General features: G+C 38.5%; 1 protein-coding gene across 1 annotated transcript; it reads right to left on the bottom strand.

Annotated features, from left to right (window-relative positions):
- Positions 1-5,800: 5,800 nt before the first annotated feature.
- Positions 5,801-14,692, bottom strand: LOC122674362 (cationic trypsin-like). The gene is made up of 4 exons (XM_043872622.1): positions 14,427-14,692; positions 7,782-8,032; positions 6,829-6,965; positions 5,801-6,421 (listed from the first exon to the last, which is right to left on the bottom strand). Exons 1-4 carry the CDS (start codon positions 14,480-14,482, stop codon positions 6,275-6,277), a joined length of 591 nt encoding a protein of 196 aa, XP_043728557.1. The 5' UTR covers positions 14,483-14,692; the 3' UTR covers positions 5,801-6,274.
- Positions 14,693-16,695: the final 2,003 nt, after the last annotated feature.

Here is a 16,695-nt window from a genome sequence, read left to right as displayed (position 1 = left end):
TCATGTCTAATAAACTTAGAAATATTTTTAGTGGCAGAGCTTTGGGCCTCAATTCAGGAAGACAGGATACAGCCTAAGTGAAATATAAGCTAAAATACTTGTGAATATTATAGATATTTATGGTGATGGTTCAGTCATCAAGTTGTGTCCGACTCTTGTGACCCCCTGGACCATAGCCTGCCAGGCTCTTCTGTCCATGAGATTTCACAGGCAAGAATACTGGAGTGGGTTGCCATTTCCTTCTCCAGGCAATCTTCCCAATCCAGGGATCGAACCCAGGTCCCCTGCATTGCAGGTAGATTCTTTACTGACTGCACTACAAGGGAAGCCCCATAGATATCTATAGATAAACTAAAAGCCTAGGGAACAAATTCTGATCTTCCCCCTGCATCAAACACAATGCCATTACAAACTCTTGGGAGATGTTCCAGGGCCCAAAAGCATGGATTCCATCTCCAAATAAAGAAGGTATGCCATGAAGTATGAATTACTTAATGCATAAATAAATGGACTAAAGTCCCTTTGATATCTTCCCAACCAGTCAAGTCCACTGGCAGCAAGTGTGGCGGGAAGGATGCCTGAGGTGAAGAGGCCAAAAGAACACAACTGGAGACTTTGAAGCTTCTGTAGTGCTAGTATGAACAGCACTATGTGAAGTGTGGTCCAATGACCAGTGGTCCTTAAACTGTTTGTAAGTGTTCTGTGAAAAGCAAATTACAAACTGTAAAGTAAATATTAGGAGAAGGAAATGGCAATCCACTCAGGTATTCTTGCCTGAGAAATCCCGTGGACAGAGGGGCCTGGAGGGCTACGGTCCATGGGGTTCCAAAGAGTCAGATGTGACTTAGCAATTAAATCAGAGAAGGAAATGGCAACCCACTCCAGTATTCTTGCCTGGAGAATCCCATGGACAGAGGAGCCTGGTGGGCTGCTGTCCATGGGGTCATACAGAGTCGTACATGACTGAAGCGACGTAGCATGCAAGCATGCAAGCAAAGTAAATATTCAGAAACATTTATGGCAATCTGGCTTCCTATGAGACCCAGATGCAAATCCAGGAGCTGCTACTGAGTGATCCTGAATAAGCTAATACCTGAGCTACTACCTTTTTAGAATAAAGATGGTTCTTTCAGCAGCAGAGGCAAGGATTAAAGAACTAACACAATTTGAACACTAGGGAAGGAAGGGTGAGAAGAAAGTGGAAGTGAAGTAGGAAGACACATGAAGTAAAGCTATAGGAAGATGTGATAGACAAAAACACAGCTCAGAGCAGCCCTTGGCAGTTTATCTGTATGGCTCCCTATCTCATTTTTCATAGGTCAAGGTTCATATCCCAGGATATAACTACTCAGAATTTACGATAGCATCATCTTTCCCTTGACAGTCACCCAGGAAGCCCAAAGCAAGGTCTGAAAATGTGTTTTTTCAGACAAGTTTTAAAGTAGTATGGCAAGTTGGCCTGGATGGGTTCAGCTTACGGGCTTCCCTGGTAGCTCAGTTGGTAAAGAATCCACCTGCAACGCAGGAGACCCCAGTTTGATTCCTGGATCAGGAAGATCCGCTGGAGAAGGGACAGGCTACCCACTTCAGTATTCTTGGGCTTCCCTTGAGGCTCAGCTGGTAAAGAATCTGCCTGCAATGCAGGAGACACTGGTTTAATTCCTGAGTTGGGAAGATCCACTGGAGAAGGGAAAGGCTACCCACTCCAGTATTCTGGCCTGGAGAAATCCATGGAATGTATAGTCTATGGGGTCACAAAGAGTCAGACATGACTGAGCAACTTTTGCTTTCACTTTTCAGGGACATGAGAGCTATTCATGCTCAGAGCTTCATGTGACCTCCAGTCAGCTTGGAAAGGGCCCAGAAAAGGTGATAGCAGTATGACCCAGGATGCAGGCAGTGCCCTTGGAAAGAAGAGGTGGTTGAGAGGATCTGAGAAGTTATAGAATTGTGTCCATTAAAATGAACCCACGGATATGCCATGAAAATAAGAATAAACATATAAAGCATTTGTTCTACCATTAAGTATAGCTAGTGAAAGAGGAAAGTAAAAAAGTTGGCTTAAAACTCAACATTCAGAAAACTAAGATCATGGCATCTGGTCCCATAACTTCATGGAAAATAGATGGGGAAACAGTGGAAACAGTGTCAGACTTTATTTTGGGGGGGCTCCAAAATCACTGCAGATGGTGATTGCAGCCATGAAATTAAAAGACGCTTACTCCTTGGAAGGAAACTTATGACCAACCTAGATAGCATATTAAAAAGCAGAGACATTACTTTGCCAACAAAGGTCCATCTAGTCAAGGCTATGGTTTTTCCAGTGGTCACGTATGGATGTGAGAGTTGGACTGTGAGGAAAGCTGAGCGCCGAAAAATTGATGCTTTTGAACTATGGTGTTGGAGAAGACTCTTGAGAGTCCCTTGGACTGCAAGGAGATCCAACCAGTCCATCCTAAAGGAAATCAGTCCTGGGTGTTCATTGGAAGGACTGATGCTGCAGCTGAAACTCCAATACTTTGGCCACCTCATGCGAAGAGTTGACTCATTGGAAAAGACCCTGACGCTGGGAGGGATTGGGGGCAGGAGGAGAAGGGGACGACAGAAGATGAGATGGCTGGATGGCATCACCGACTCGATGGGCATGAGTCTGAGTAAATTCCGGGAGTTGGTGATGGACAGGGAGACCTGGCATGCTGCAATTCATAGGGTCGCAAAGAGTCGGACACGACTGAGCGACTGAACTGAAATGAACTGAATGCCATATATCACAAGTATAGCTAGATAGCACAAGCATTAAGTATAGCTTGATGCAGAGATGGAAGAGGTTTTGGAAACTATCACTGGAGATGGTTTTAATTGTAGCAACTGAAAGCCTGACTCAAACTATCTTACACATTGAAAGGAATTTAGTAGATGATAACTGAAAAATGTCTAGAGAAAAGGCCTACATTCTGTCACAGTTTTATTAGGACTTCTGCTCCACTTCTGGGCAATTCTCTTCTTTTGACTTCTGTGCGAGGGCTTCATCCTTAGGCAGTTTCCCCAGTGGTCACTGCAAAATGACAGCAGCAAGTTTGATTCTCATTCATCGGCCATGTTCATATGTTCAGAGCAATGTCTCAACACAGCTCACTCTGTGTTATCCCAACACTGAACATAAATAAAGGGTCTGATGTTTAATATGACCAACTGTGTCATATACCCACTCCTGAACCAAACACAGGGATTTCACTGCTAAGCTTAGGACAAGCAGGTCACATCCCTAGTGCATCATTGTGACATAATAGAGGAGAGGTAGAAGTGGATGCTGAGAAGGCAACCACAGCATCCACAGGTTTAATTCTTTTGTTTTGTATATCAAATAAATCTAAAAGCCAAAGCCCAATGATTTTCTAAATTTACATAGTCTGTAAATTCTAATAAAGGAACCACAATCTACTGCATATCATCCCTCACATATTTCCAAAGAAGAAGGTGGACTGAGGAAGGAAAGATGTGATGTCAGAAGTATGCAAAAGTAGGCAAGTATGTGGTAATAATAGAGGTGGTGCAATTAGAATAGTTTACCAAGGGAACCAATAGAAATAGACCCATAAACAGATTTTGGAATGAACCCTTCAGGACACTAGAATGGGTCTAAGATAAATAAATAAAAACAGAATAAATTAGGGATAAATAGAAGTTAATAGGCAACATTTACACATGAGTTTAGAAAGGATCTTTGAAACAATCTATAAGTTATAGACCCAAGAAAGGTGATATCTCTCATGAGCTAAAGACCAGACATGATTGAATCAGAGGGTTGGAGACAAGATAGTTCTCTTCCACACTGCAGAGGGGAACCAGCTGCCTGACCAGGCCATCCTTCATGTTCCCATTTTTGTTGTGCTCTTCACTTACCACATTGAAATCTGCTGTTTTGTATCAGGGGTCCATTCAGTGGAATGGATGTAAGCTAAAGAGAAGGGCATGGGATATTAACCCCAATCCATGGAAAGAGAAAAAGGAACCAGAAAGGGAATACAACAGTGATTGGTGGATATGTCAGGAAAGGAAGGTGGATGTGAGGGAAGACAGGGCACAGGCTACCTGAAGTTACTGATAAACCAAGTTAAATGTGGGATAGAAATGAAAAGGCTTTGCAATCAACCATATGCAAGATTGGGGCTTCCTTGATGGCTCAGATGGTAAAGAATCTGCCTATGATATGGGAGATCTGGGTTCAGTCTTCTGAACCCACTCCAGTATTCTTGCCTGGAGAATCCCAAGGACAGAGGAGCCTGGTGGGCTACAGTCCATAGCCTTGCAAAGTGTGAGACAGGAATGAGTGACTAGCACTTTCACTTTCTTTCTTATACAGTATTGAGTTTAGAAGAAATTGACTGGATAAGTAGAAAGGTATTCACACTCTCCACAAATTAGTAGATTGATTAACTGTCCACTCATGTGTTAGTCTCTCAGTCGTGTCCGACTCTTTGTGACCCCATGGACTGTAGCCCACCAGGCTTCTCTGTCCGTGGGTTTTTCCAGGCAAGAATACTGAAGTGGGTTGCCATTTCCTTCTCCAGAGGATCTTTCTGACCCAGGGAACAAACCTGGACCTTCCCCATTGCAGCAGATTCTTTACCATCTGAGCCACCAAGGAAGCACATTCATAGATAGATTAATATTAAATAGATAGAGGCAATGATTTACTCTTTCCTTTTTACATTGGAGAGCAAGGTGAGATAGAAAGAAGGCAATTCATACCAGGAAAATCCAAAGTCAGAAGATATGAAGAAGCAAAAATGCCCAATGGTTGAAGTATTGGTGACCCAATCAATAAGATAGGCTTGCAAGTAGAGGGCCTGATTGAATCTAGAACAACTGCAGTGGGATGAACACATTGAGAACTCTAAGAATGAGGCCAGAAAAAGGAGGACAGAAGTACAGGTAGATTGTTAGGAAAATCATGCCAATGAAAAGTTCAGGTTGCAACTAGCTCAAATGGCTGAGGACAATATACCATCTGGCATATCATGTAAGGACAGAGAAAATCTCTAACAACTTGGAGTAGGAATTAAGTAGGCAACAAAAAATGAAACAGTTGGAAACTTAAAATTACTAACTGTTGCCAATTCCTGAATTCCTCCTATGCATTCCAATATACTTAGCACTTAACACATTATCTCTGATCACCATGATAGTCTTAGAAGGAATAATAGCTTTGATTTTGAGAAGCTTTGTGAAAGTAAGCAATTCATATCAATCACCAATTTGAACAAAAGAATCCCAATATTTCACTGCATTGGACAAAAAAAAAGGTGTTTTACATGTCAGATACTAAATTTCTTGACCACTCAGTATTTTATATAAAAATTAGCAGATTTTAGATCAAAATCAGTTTACTCTATCATAAATTAATGAAACTTGATATGTGGAGAATATATTTGTGGAACAACAAACAAGTGTCTTTTGGGTGTGCTTGAGAATAAAAGCGTGTGCTCACGAATATATGCATGGCCTAGAGAATGCATTCAGGGTCATGCATAAAATCTCTCAGCCAAAATCCTCATGAATTTTACTATTGCATTTCCCTGTAAGAAAGGAAAATGTATTGGAAGGAAAATATATTGAAAAAAAAAAACAATCCAACCACTTATGAAATCCTTGATATTTGTAATATGAATTATAAAATTCAGATAAACCCATATTCCAAAATTACACTGACCTATGGGTGGCCTCAGCAAACCTCAGAAAATTTTGATTTCACAGATCTTTTAAGCAGGTAATGGAAACATTAACTATAACACCCATACACACATACACTCTCTCTCTCTCTCACTCACTCACTCACCCAGGAGACATTTGGTCACTAGAAGAATTACTAAATCTTCTAACTAATTTCAGCCAATTACTACTCAGTTATGTGATTCGCATCATGCCCAGACAGACTCCTAGTAGTTATTGTTCCTCATACCCACTTGTCTTCTGTGTTCTTAGGATAAAACAGGCAGTGTTTTAACAGAAGTATCTGAGTTAGTAGGACTACACTTCTTGAGACCAGCATCCATGTTTTCAATGTTATATAAACACTTGTTTGTGAGCTGGGAATAAGCAAAGAAGTAGCTAAAGAAACTAGAGAAATGTCAACACCAAGGAGTCATCAATGATTTCTTTTGACACTCCACTCAAGCCTAGATGCTAGGAAAAATTGGGACTAAGATACAGAATGTGGTTTCCATGGATCAGCTGGGATGTAGCGAGGGTGTCAATGGAGTTGCCAATCAGCTTATGTAGAAATAACGTTCTTGATCCATGGAATGTGGCTGTAGATGTTAATGAAGACAGCAGAAAGATCTGTCGGAAAACATCCAGTTGTCCAAGACATAATTCCTTGTAATTTATCGCCACATGTGGCTGGTGCACCTGTGGTCACCTGCCAGACAGAACAGAGGGGATCAGAACTTCCTTCCCACCTGGAAATTTGTCAACTCTTGAACAAAAGCAAAGGCCATTATATCTGCCATGCAAAAGGCCCTGGGATGCAATAGTCTGAAAGCTGCTTTCCACTGCATTAACCACTCCTACCTCCTAGTCATCCCTGGACAGAAATTTCAAAATGGTAGCTGGAAGACAGCCTTACACTCCTCAACAATCTATTTCTCTCATCTCTCACATAGGATGGAGGAGACAGACTCATCATTCTTCAGCCCTTTACTCTCTGAGCTCTCAGTCTGTCTGCAAAATATAGACCCTCATGAAGGATGAGAGGTAACAGAGACACAAAGACAAAGAGAAAGAACAGAGACTGAGCTTATGGGCAAAGGAAATGAGAAAGGTTACCTGGCATTCTTCTGTGTTTTTTCTTAAGCGTCCCATACAGAACAAGTCTTCAAAAAACTTTTCATGCAGTAATGTTCTGCAGACTGAATCAATACTCAGTTCAGTCATGAAGCTCTGCAGGTAACCTCTTGTATTTCCTAAACATAATAAATAAAGGAGGGTTTCAGTCATATTTGCATTTTCATAAGGTATTTTGCCTCCCTCTCCTTCAGGGCTTCTTTTCAGTTAGAATGGACTGCAGAGAAAGAACTGAAGGAATAGATCATGGATTAAACATGTCCTCCTGTTTATTTATCATCTTTGAAAGATGATCAGCATCAAGGTGTGGTACCAACCAAGACACTCCAAACAATATCTGAATCCAAGCTCTGCCATCACGAAGTTTATGACTTTGGACAACTAGTTAACCTCCCTGAGTCTTGGTTTCCTCATTTATAAGATATAAATCCTAAGAAAATTGATCTACATGATATATGATGATGACTGAATAATACATATAAGATGCTTAGTGCCCGGGACATAATTAGTGTTCAGCAAATGGTAGCATCTATCATTGTTGTAAGTGATAACCATATCACTGATAGGCAGGTAAAGGAAAAATATGATTTTCATCAATTTGTAAATAAAGATTCAGAGAAGCTAAAGGATCTGTCAGTAATCATATAATAAATGGCAGAACCAAAACTCAAACATAAATCCCTGAGCCTCAGCCCTCTGCAGTGTGTACCAATGTGATACATACACGCAACACATTGATTTAGGATTTGGTTCCCAAAGCCCTAAAGGAGATGATCCCTTCTATTCTAAAGAGCTGACACCATTGCTCTATTTCTACTGTTATAATTGGATGCTTAAAAATTAGTTCCAATTCCTTCCCCTGACTCCTCAGAGATCCTGAATATGTGAACATATCCAAGAATACAGCTAACTATTCTTTGTTGACAGTCACTCACCAAAAGATCTTTTTTCTTCCATCCAGGTGTAAACCAAGCAATCTGAAATGTCACTTGCATTGGAAACAGGCAACTGAAACATGCTGGTAGAGAAGAAGGTGAGAGGTACAGACAACTTTATCAGCATAAGATCATTTTTAGGAGAAGTGAAAGTGAAATTTGGGTGAACAATGACCTCCTCATAAGGCAGAATTTCCCCAATAAACTCTTGAAAAGTGATGGCTCCACCAGTTAAGATAACCTGGAGATCTCTGGAAAATGGAGAGAAAAAAGGTTGATATTATCTACTACCACATATCACAAGGCTAATCTCTCTCTCTCTCTTTCTATCTCCCTCACACACACACAGTCACGTGCACTTTCCTTCCATAGTAATCCATTTAACCTCCTCTCATATTTGTCCATCTGAACCTTTATACATAGCTACCACTTGTGGTCATGTAGGTTGTCTGCCATAAAATGTAGCTGGTTGCCATTGTTGTTGTTCAGTTTCTTGGTCATGTCCGACTCTTTGCAACGCCAAGCACTGCAGCATGCCAGGTTTCCCTACCCTTCACTGTCTCCCAGAGTTTGCTCCAACTCATGTCTATTGAGTTGATGATGCCATACAACCATCTCATCTTCTGTCACCCCCTTCTCCTGCCCTCAGTCTTTCCCAGCATCAGGGTCTTTTCCAATGAGTCAGCTCTTCGCATCAGGTGGCCAAAGTATTGGAGCTTCAGCATTAGTCCTTCTCATGAATATTCAGGGTTGATTTCCTTTAGGATTGACTGGTTTGATCTCCTTGCTGTCCAAGGGACTCTCGAGAGTCTTCTCCAACACCACAGTTTGAAAGCATCAATCTTTCAGCACTCAGCCTTCTTTATGGTTGCCGTTAACCCAGACTATAATGTGAATGGTGCCTCCAGGACTTAAGGCATACAAATAGCTTGGTCTCCAATTTTAGCATATTTCTAGGGAGAAGCTTCAATCTGACACCCAAAAATAGCTGAGAGAAGCACACAAGTGGATAGTCAAGTCTTCTCTGAAAGTAGTTTCTGTTAAGTGGACTTCTTTGGGTGTTGGGGGTAAACAAGAAATATGAGATTGTACAAATGAAATAATTAACAGCTTAGAGAATTGAATTATTTTAAAGCTAGGGAGGATCATCCAGATATACTATGCTCTGCTCATCTCAATCAAAAATTCACTGAATTAACAGGGTTTTCTGATGGTCCTTTACAAGAATAAGAGTCAAAAATACTGGATGTTCCACTGAGATCCAGTTGAAATCCACTCACTAGCATGGCTCAAGATTCTTCAGAACAGGACACTTCACTGAGGCCCCTGAGTCTCCCACTCAGGGGTCTCTCCAACCATAACAGTGAAATAAATATCATATTGGTACTGAACACCACTTTTCTGTTGCAATCCCAAATGCTAAATTTGTCTCCTAACAGCAGTATAATTTGTCTCAATCTATTCTTGTCACTCTGTTGGGAGTTTATAAGATAAAACTGTGGTGCTGGAGAAGACTCTTGAGAGTGCCTTAGACTGCAAGGAGATCAAACTAGTCAATCCTAAAGGAAATCAATCCTGAATGTCCATAGGAAGGGCTGATGCTGAAGCTGGAGCTCCAATACTTTGGCCACCTGACGCAAAGAGTCAAGTCACTGGAAAAGACCCTTGTGCTGGGAAAGACTGAATGCAAAAGGAGAAGGGGGTGGCAGAGGATGAGATGGTTAGATAGCATCACTGACTCAATAGACATGGAGTTTGAGCAAAGTCCAGAAGATAGTGAAGGATAAGGGAGCTTGGCATGCTGCAGTCCATGGGATTGCAAAGAGTCAGACACAACTTTGCAACTGAACAACAACAGCATCGTAAGCTATATTTATAATTTAGAAGTCTACTTAAATTGAAGAAAATTCATAAGTAAATGTGATTCTTGGGCAAATTATGGTAAGTGAATTTCAGCTTAAAAGAACTCTATGGCATGGAGGAGGGTTTTCCTGATGGCTCAGTGGTAAAGAATCCATCTGACAATGCAGGAGACACCAGTGTGATCCCTGGTCCGGGAAGATGGCACATGCCGCGGGACAGCTGAGCCTGTGCACCACAACTACTGTGCTCTAGAGCCCATGCTCCACAAGGAGAAACCCACGCACCACAACGGAGTAGCCCCCATTCACTGCAACCAGAGAAAGCCCACTGCAGCAACGAAGGCACGGCACAGCCAAAAATAAAATAGTGTTTCAGAAAACTAAATTACGGTGAAAAAGTACCAGAATAGTAGGTACCTCTGAGAAATATGAGTGGAAAGCAACTGAGAAGGAGTACAGGATGAACATTAGGGTATTGTTTAACTTAAGACTTTATTAAATATTCATATTAAAATTTGAAAAGTGAAAGTGAAAGTCAGTCGTGTCTGACTCTTTGTGACCCCATGGACTATACAGTCCATGGAATTCTCAGGCCAGAATACTGGAGTGGGTAGCCGTTCCCTTCTCCAGGGGATCTTCCCAACCCAGGGATGGAACCCAGGTGCCCCACATTGCAAGTGGATTCTTTACCAGCTGAGCCACCAGGGAAGCCATTAAAATTTACAAAGTAATAACTGAAAGAATAGAAAAAAGGAAAATTAAAAAGTTATCTAAATTACTAACCTAAGAAGAAAGCAAAAGTAATTTTAGCCAAACAAAATACAGTAGAAATTCAAAACAGGTAAAAAGTAAATATAAACATAGCAATAATCAAAATAACCACAAATGGCCTAAACTAACCAATTAAAAGACAAATTATAGTATTAAATTTTTTAAGTCCTGCTATATATAAATTAAGATACATGCTTAAATCAAAAGGATACAGAAAGGTGGAAAAGAAAAGATGTAAACATGATATACCAGGACAACAGTAACCAAAAGAAAACCAGGGGTGGTGTATTAAAAGCTGACAAAAATAGGTTTTAAGATAAAACATATTAACTGTATGAGAGAAAGAAATGACATAATAACAGATTTGATTTTACCAGGAATGTACCAAGTACCTAAATTTATAAATATACCTAAATTTATAGATACCAAATAAAATAGCCTAAAATATATTTTTAAAAAACAAAAATAAAAATAAATTCATAGAACTATTTAACCAGTCTACTAACACAGAGGAATAACTTCAACACAATCCTCTCATCTCCTGGTATCAAGCAAAAAAAAAAAAAAAAAAAATTAGAAAGGCTATAGAAGATTTGAATTACATAATTTAAAAGTTTGATATACTGGATATACTGAACATACATAAAACCTTCACCCATAAAATTAGAGAGTACACTTTCTTTCAAGCACACAAGAAACATTTATAAAAACTGACTCCATACTAGTCCCAAAACTAAGTCTCAATGATTTTCAAAGAATCAGTATCACATAGATCACATTCTCAGACCACAAAACAGTAGTGTGTGTCTGTTAATCCAAAACTCCTCATTTATCCCTCCTTACATTTCCCTTTTGGTAACCATAAGTTTGTTTTCTACGTCTGTGGATCTATTTCTGTTTTTTATATAAGTTCATTTGTATCATTTTTTAGATTCCACAATAAGCGATATCATATGATCTTTGTCTTTGTCTGACTTACTTCACTTAGTATGATAACCTCTAGTTCCATCCATGTTGCTGCAAATGGCATTATTTCATTCTTTTTTACGGCTGAGTAATATCCCATTTTATATTGATATACCACATCTTCATTATCTATTCATCTGTCATTGGACATTTAGGTTGCTTCCATATCTTGGTTATTGTACAATAAATAATGCTGCTATGAACAATGGGGTGCATATATCTTTTAGAATTAGAGTTTCTGTCTTTTGGATATATGCCCAGGAGTAGGACTGCTAGGTCATACGGTAACTCTACTTTAATCTTTTAAGGTACCTCCATGCTGCTTTCTATTATGGCTGCACCAATTCACATCCCCATCAACCAACAGTGAAGGAAGTTTCCCTTATCAAAACATTTTTTTAATTTGGAAAAATTTAGAAAATTGACTCCCAAAATTCTAAACTTACAAATGGAAGATTTAATCAAGTGGAAATTTTATTTTATTGCTTTTTATTGAAGTATATTTGATTTACAACATTATATTAGTTTCAAGTGTACAAGATAGTGATTCAGTATTTTTACAGATTATTCTCCATTCATAGTCATTACAAGATAATGGCTGTAATTCCCTATTCTATACAATATATCCTTGTTGCATATGTATTTCAAACACAGTAGTCTGTATCTGTTAATCCCATACCCCTAATTTTCCCCTTCCTCCATCTGTTTCCCCTCTGGTAAATCTCAGCTTGTTTTCTATATCTGGGAGTCTGTTTCTGTTTTGCATATACACTCATTTGTATTATTTTTTAGATTCCACATTTAAGTGAAATCATATCATATTTGTCTCTCTCTGACTTATTTGACTAAGCATAATATTCTCTAGGTCCATCCATGTTGCTGCAAATGGCAGAATTCCTTTTGTTTATGGCTCAGTAACTTCTCATTGAACATATATATGTGGAGATATATATATATATCTCACAACTTCTTTATCCATTCAACTGTTGATGGACGCTTGGGTTGCTTCCATATCTTGGCTACTGTAAATCATGCTTCTATGAACATCAAGGGTGCATGTATCTTTTTTAATTACTGTTTTCATTTTTTCTGGATATTTGACCAGGAATGGAATTGCTGGATCATGTTACAGTTTTATTTTTAGTTTTTTGAGAAACTCCATCATGTTTTCCACACTGGCACACCAATTTACATTCCCACAAATAGTGTATATGAGTTCTCTTTTCTCCACATCCTCTCCAACATTTGTTATTTGTACATTTTTTCATGATTACCATTCTGACAGGTATGAGGTGATATCTCATTGTGGTTTTGATTTGCATTTCTTTAATAATTAGTGATACTACTGTCTGACTGATATAAAAGGTCAAAGCACTTCCAAATAAATCCCAATAGAATTTTTCATAGAATGCAACAAGTTGATTTTTAAATTTATGTAAAAGAATTCCTAAGCATTCCTGATGAAGAATAAGATGGCTGGCCAACCACATCACACATCACAAATTATGATAAAGTCATAATTATTAAGGCACTGTGGTCTGTAATAAATAAACCAATGGAACAACAATGACAGCCCAGAAACAGACCCATGTACAGATGGAAATTTGATAGATGACAAACAGATACTGTAGATCAGTGGGGAAAGAAGAGACTACTTACAAATGATATTTGGATATTTCGCTTAATATGTTAAAAAAAATAAAATTGGATCCCTACTTCACACCATTCACAAAAATCAATTCCAAATTATACAAAAAATTTAAATACGAAAATCAAAGCTTTAAAATCTTTAGAGGTAAATGTAAAGGAATACCTTTCTGCTTATGAACATAAAAGATATTTTTAACTAGGTACAATGATCAATAACCACAAAGAGAGACTGATAATTTAAGTTTTAAATTTAATTATACTGAAGTTAAGGCCTCTTTTTACATTAATGAATCACTTATTTTTTCATTGAAAGCTTGCATGCTGTATATGTTTGAATACATGTCTTAAACATTAGTTGCAAAGTACCATTTGGGTTTTTAATTTATTTATATATATATATCATTTATTATTTATAAATATTTATTTATTTATATATTTTCTCTCTCTTTTTTTTTTTTTGACGTTAAGAACTCTTATGCATGAAAATACACCATAAAGAGAAGATAAAGCCACAGAGTGGAAGATATTTTCAACATGTATAACTGACAAACAAGTAATATCTAGAGCACTTATAGAAATCCTATGAAGCAGTATTTTTACAATACACAAAATGTTCAAAAGACAAAAAAGATTATTTCCCAAAAGATACATTATCGTCAGGAGAAGGAAGAGGAGGATGGGGAGGGAGGATGTTGATCATCAGTACTGGTAAAAGTAACCCAATTAAGATAATTGACACTTAATCAGCAAAAAAATTAAAGAGCTTGACAATACCCAATGTTGGAAGAATTCATAAATTGCTGGAGGGTGTGTAAAAGTAAACATTTGCAAGCTCTACAACCAAGAAATTCCACTTGTTATTATATATTCTATTTATATACCAAGAGGTGTACTCACAGATATAAACCAATATGTTGTGATACCATATATAGATACAGAATATATCTCACAGATACATATACAAGAATAAGTTCTAAGGTACATCATATGTTTACAGTAACACTTCAAAATAGCAGAAAGCTAGAAATAACTGAAACATCTATAAAGAAAAGAATGAACCAAACTCTGTGACATTCACATTGAAAAATTATACAGCAGTGAAAAATTAAATACAGTCACATCTAACAGTTTTGGATGAATCTTAAAAATGTTAAGAACAATGTGCAGGTTTATTTTTATGTGTATATGAAATATTGTACTATACCATAAAACTGTTTCCTTTCTGGACATGTTAAACATAAGAGTGTGTAGTTAAATTTTATCTGTAGACTTGAGCTCCCCTTTACCATCAAATCATTAAGACTTCCTGACTAGCACAAGTTTTATAGAATTTCCACAGGAGTGTTGAGCCCCAGCCTGGAAGCCTTAATAGAGTAGAACATTGCCCACCACTTACGGTAAGAAGCAGTGTGCTGCCGTTATCACCCACTGAGGAGCAATCAGAGTCCCCATACAGGACTTGTAACTGGATTTCAGATATAATAAGTAGAAAAGATTGCTTAGGTCTGCAACATCTTCAATAAAAACTGAAATAACACCTGAAACACACAAACAGAAGAATCACTGGGATATAACCCAGCTGATTAAAGGGAACTGGCATGGTTATAGAGATTTTAAGATACCAGTGTCAGATAGTATCAATATTTACCACATTAATCACTTAGCCTATCTTATGGTACTAAGTTCCATACTTAGTACAAACACTGTACTAAGCACTTTGCTACTGTTGCTTAGTTGCTCAGTGATGTCCAACTCTTTTGTGACCCCATGGACTGTAGCCCACCAGGCTCCTCTGTCCATGGGATTTCCCAGGCAAGAACACTGGAATGGGCTGCCATTTCCTTCTGAAGAGAAGTAGGGAGATCATGTAGAGGAGAAGGACATACACAGGATTTGGAATCAGATAGACTGAAGTCAGAATCCTTGAATCAACCATCATTCACTAGTTATATGACTTTAAGTAAATTTCCTAAGGTTAAATTCTTACTTTGTAAAATAATATAAAATGCATCCACTCCACCTTTTTATTTCCTGTGAAAATTTAAAAATATCTATTTTTAAAGTATCTAAAGTGCAATCTCAAAAATGACAGAATGATCTCTGTTCATTTCCAAGGCAAACCATTCAATATCACGGTAACCCAAGTCTATGCCCTAACCAGTAATGCTGAAGAAGCTGAAGCTGAACAGTTCTATGAAGACCTACAAGACCTTCTAGACAAACACCCAAAAAAGATTCATTATAGGGGACTGGAATACAAAAGTAGGAAGTCAAGAAACACCTGGAGTAACAGGCAAATTTGGCCTTGGAGCACAAATGAAGCATGGCAAAGGCTAATAGAGTTCTGCCAAGAGAACGCACTGGTCATAGCAAACACCCTCTTCCAACAACACAAGAGAAGATTCTACACATGGACCTCACCAGATGGTCAACATCAAAATCAGACTGATTATATCTTTGCAGCCAAAGATGGAGAAGCTCTATACAGTCAGCAAAAACAAGACCGGGAGCTGACTGTGGCTCAGATCATGAGCTCCTTATTGCCAAATTCAGACTTAAACTGAAGAAAGTAGGGAAAACCACTAGACCATTCAGGTATGACCTAAATCAAATCCCTTATGACTATACAGTGGAAGTGAGAAATAGATTTAAGGGACTAGATCTGATAAAGTGCCTGATGAACTATGGATGGAGGTTCATGACATTGTGCAGGAGACAGGAATCAAGACCATCCCCAAGGAAAAGAAATGCAAAAAAGAAAAATGACTGTCTGAGGAGGCCTTACAAACAGCTGTGAAAAGAAGAGAAGCCAAAAGCAAAGGAGAAAAGAAAAGATATTCCCATTTGAATGCAGAGTTCCAAAGAATAGCAAGGAGAGATAAGAAAGCCTTCCTCAGTCATCAGTGCAAAGAAATAGAGGAAAACAATAGAATGGGAAAGACTAGATATTTCCTCAAGAAAATTAGAGATAGCAAGGGAACATTTCAGGCAAAGATGTGTTCAATAAAGAACAGAAATGGTATGAACCTAACAGAAGCAGAAGATACTAAGAAGAGGTGGCAAGAATACACAGAAGAACTATACAAAAAAGATCTTCACGACCCAGATAATCATGATGGTATGATCACACACCAAGAGCCAGACATCCTGGAATGTGAAGTCAAGTGGGCCTTAGGAAGCATCACTATGAACAAAGCCAGTGGAGGTGATGGAATTCCAGTTGAGCTCAAAGTGCTGCACTCAATATGCAAGCAAATTTGGAAAACTCAGCAGTGGCCACAGGACTGTAAAGGGTCAGTTTTCATTCCAACCGCAAAGAAAAGCAATACCAAAGAATGCTCAAACTACCACACAATTGCACTCATCTCACACGCTAGTAAAGTCATGCTCAAAATTCTCCAAGCAAGGCTTCAGCAATACATGAACTGTGAACTTCTGGATGTTCAAGCTGGTTTTAGAAAAGGCAGAGGAACCAGAGATCAAATTGCCAACATCCGCTGGATCATCGAAAAAGCAAGAGAGTTCCAGAAAAACATTTATTTCTTCTTTATTGACTATGCCAAAGCCTTTGATTGTGTGGATCACAATAAACTATGGAAAATTCTGAAAGAGATGGGAATACCAGACCACCTGACCTGCCTCTTGAGAAACCTGTATGCAGGTCA

The sequence above is a fragment of the Cervus elaphus genome, chromosome 18 (assembly GCF_910594005.1).
Source record: "Cervus elaphus chromosome 18, mCerEla1.1, whole genome shotgun sequence".
NCBI lineage: Eukaryota > Metazoa > Chordata > Mammalia > Artiodactyla > Cervidae > Cervus > Cervus elaphus.
The sequence above is the reverse complement of the archived record's forward strand: the minus strand, read 5'-3'. Positions and strand labels throughout refer to the sequence as shown.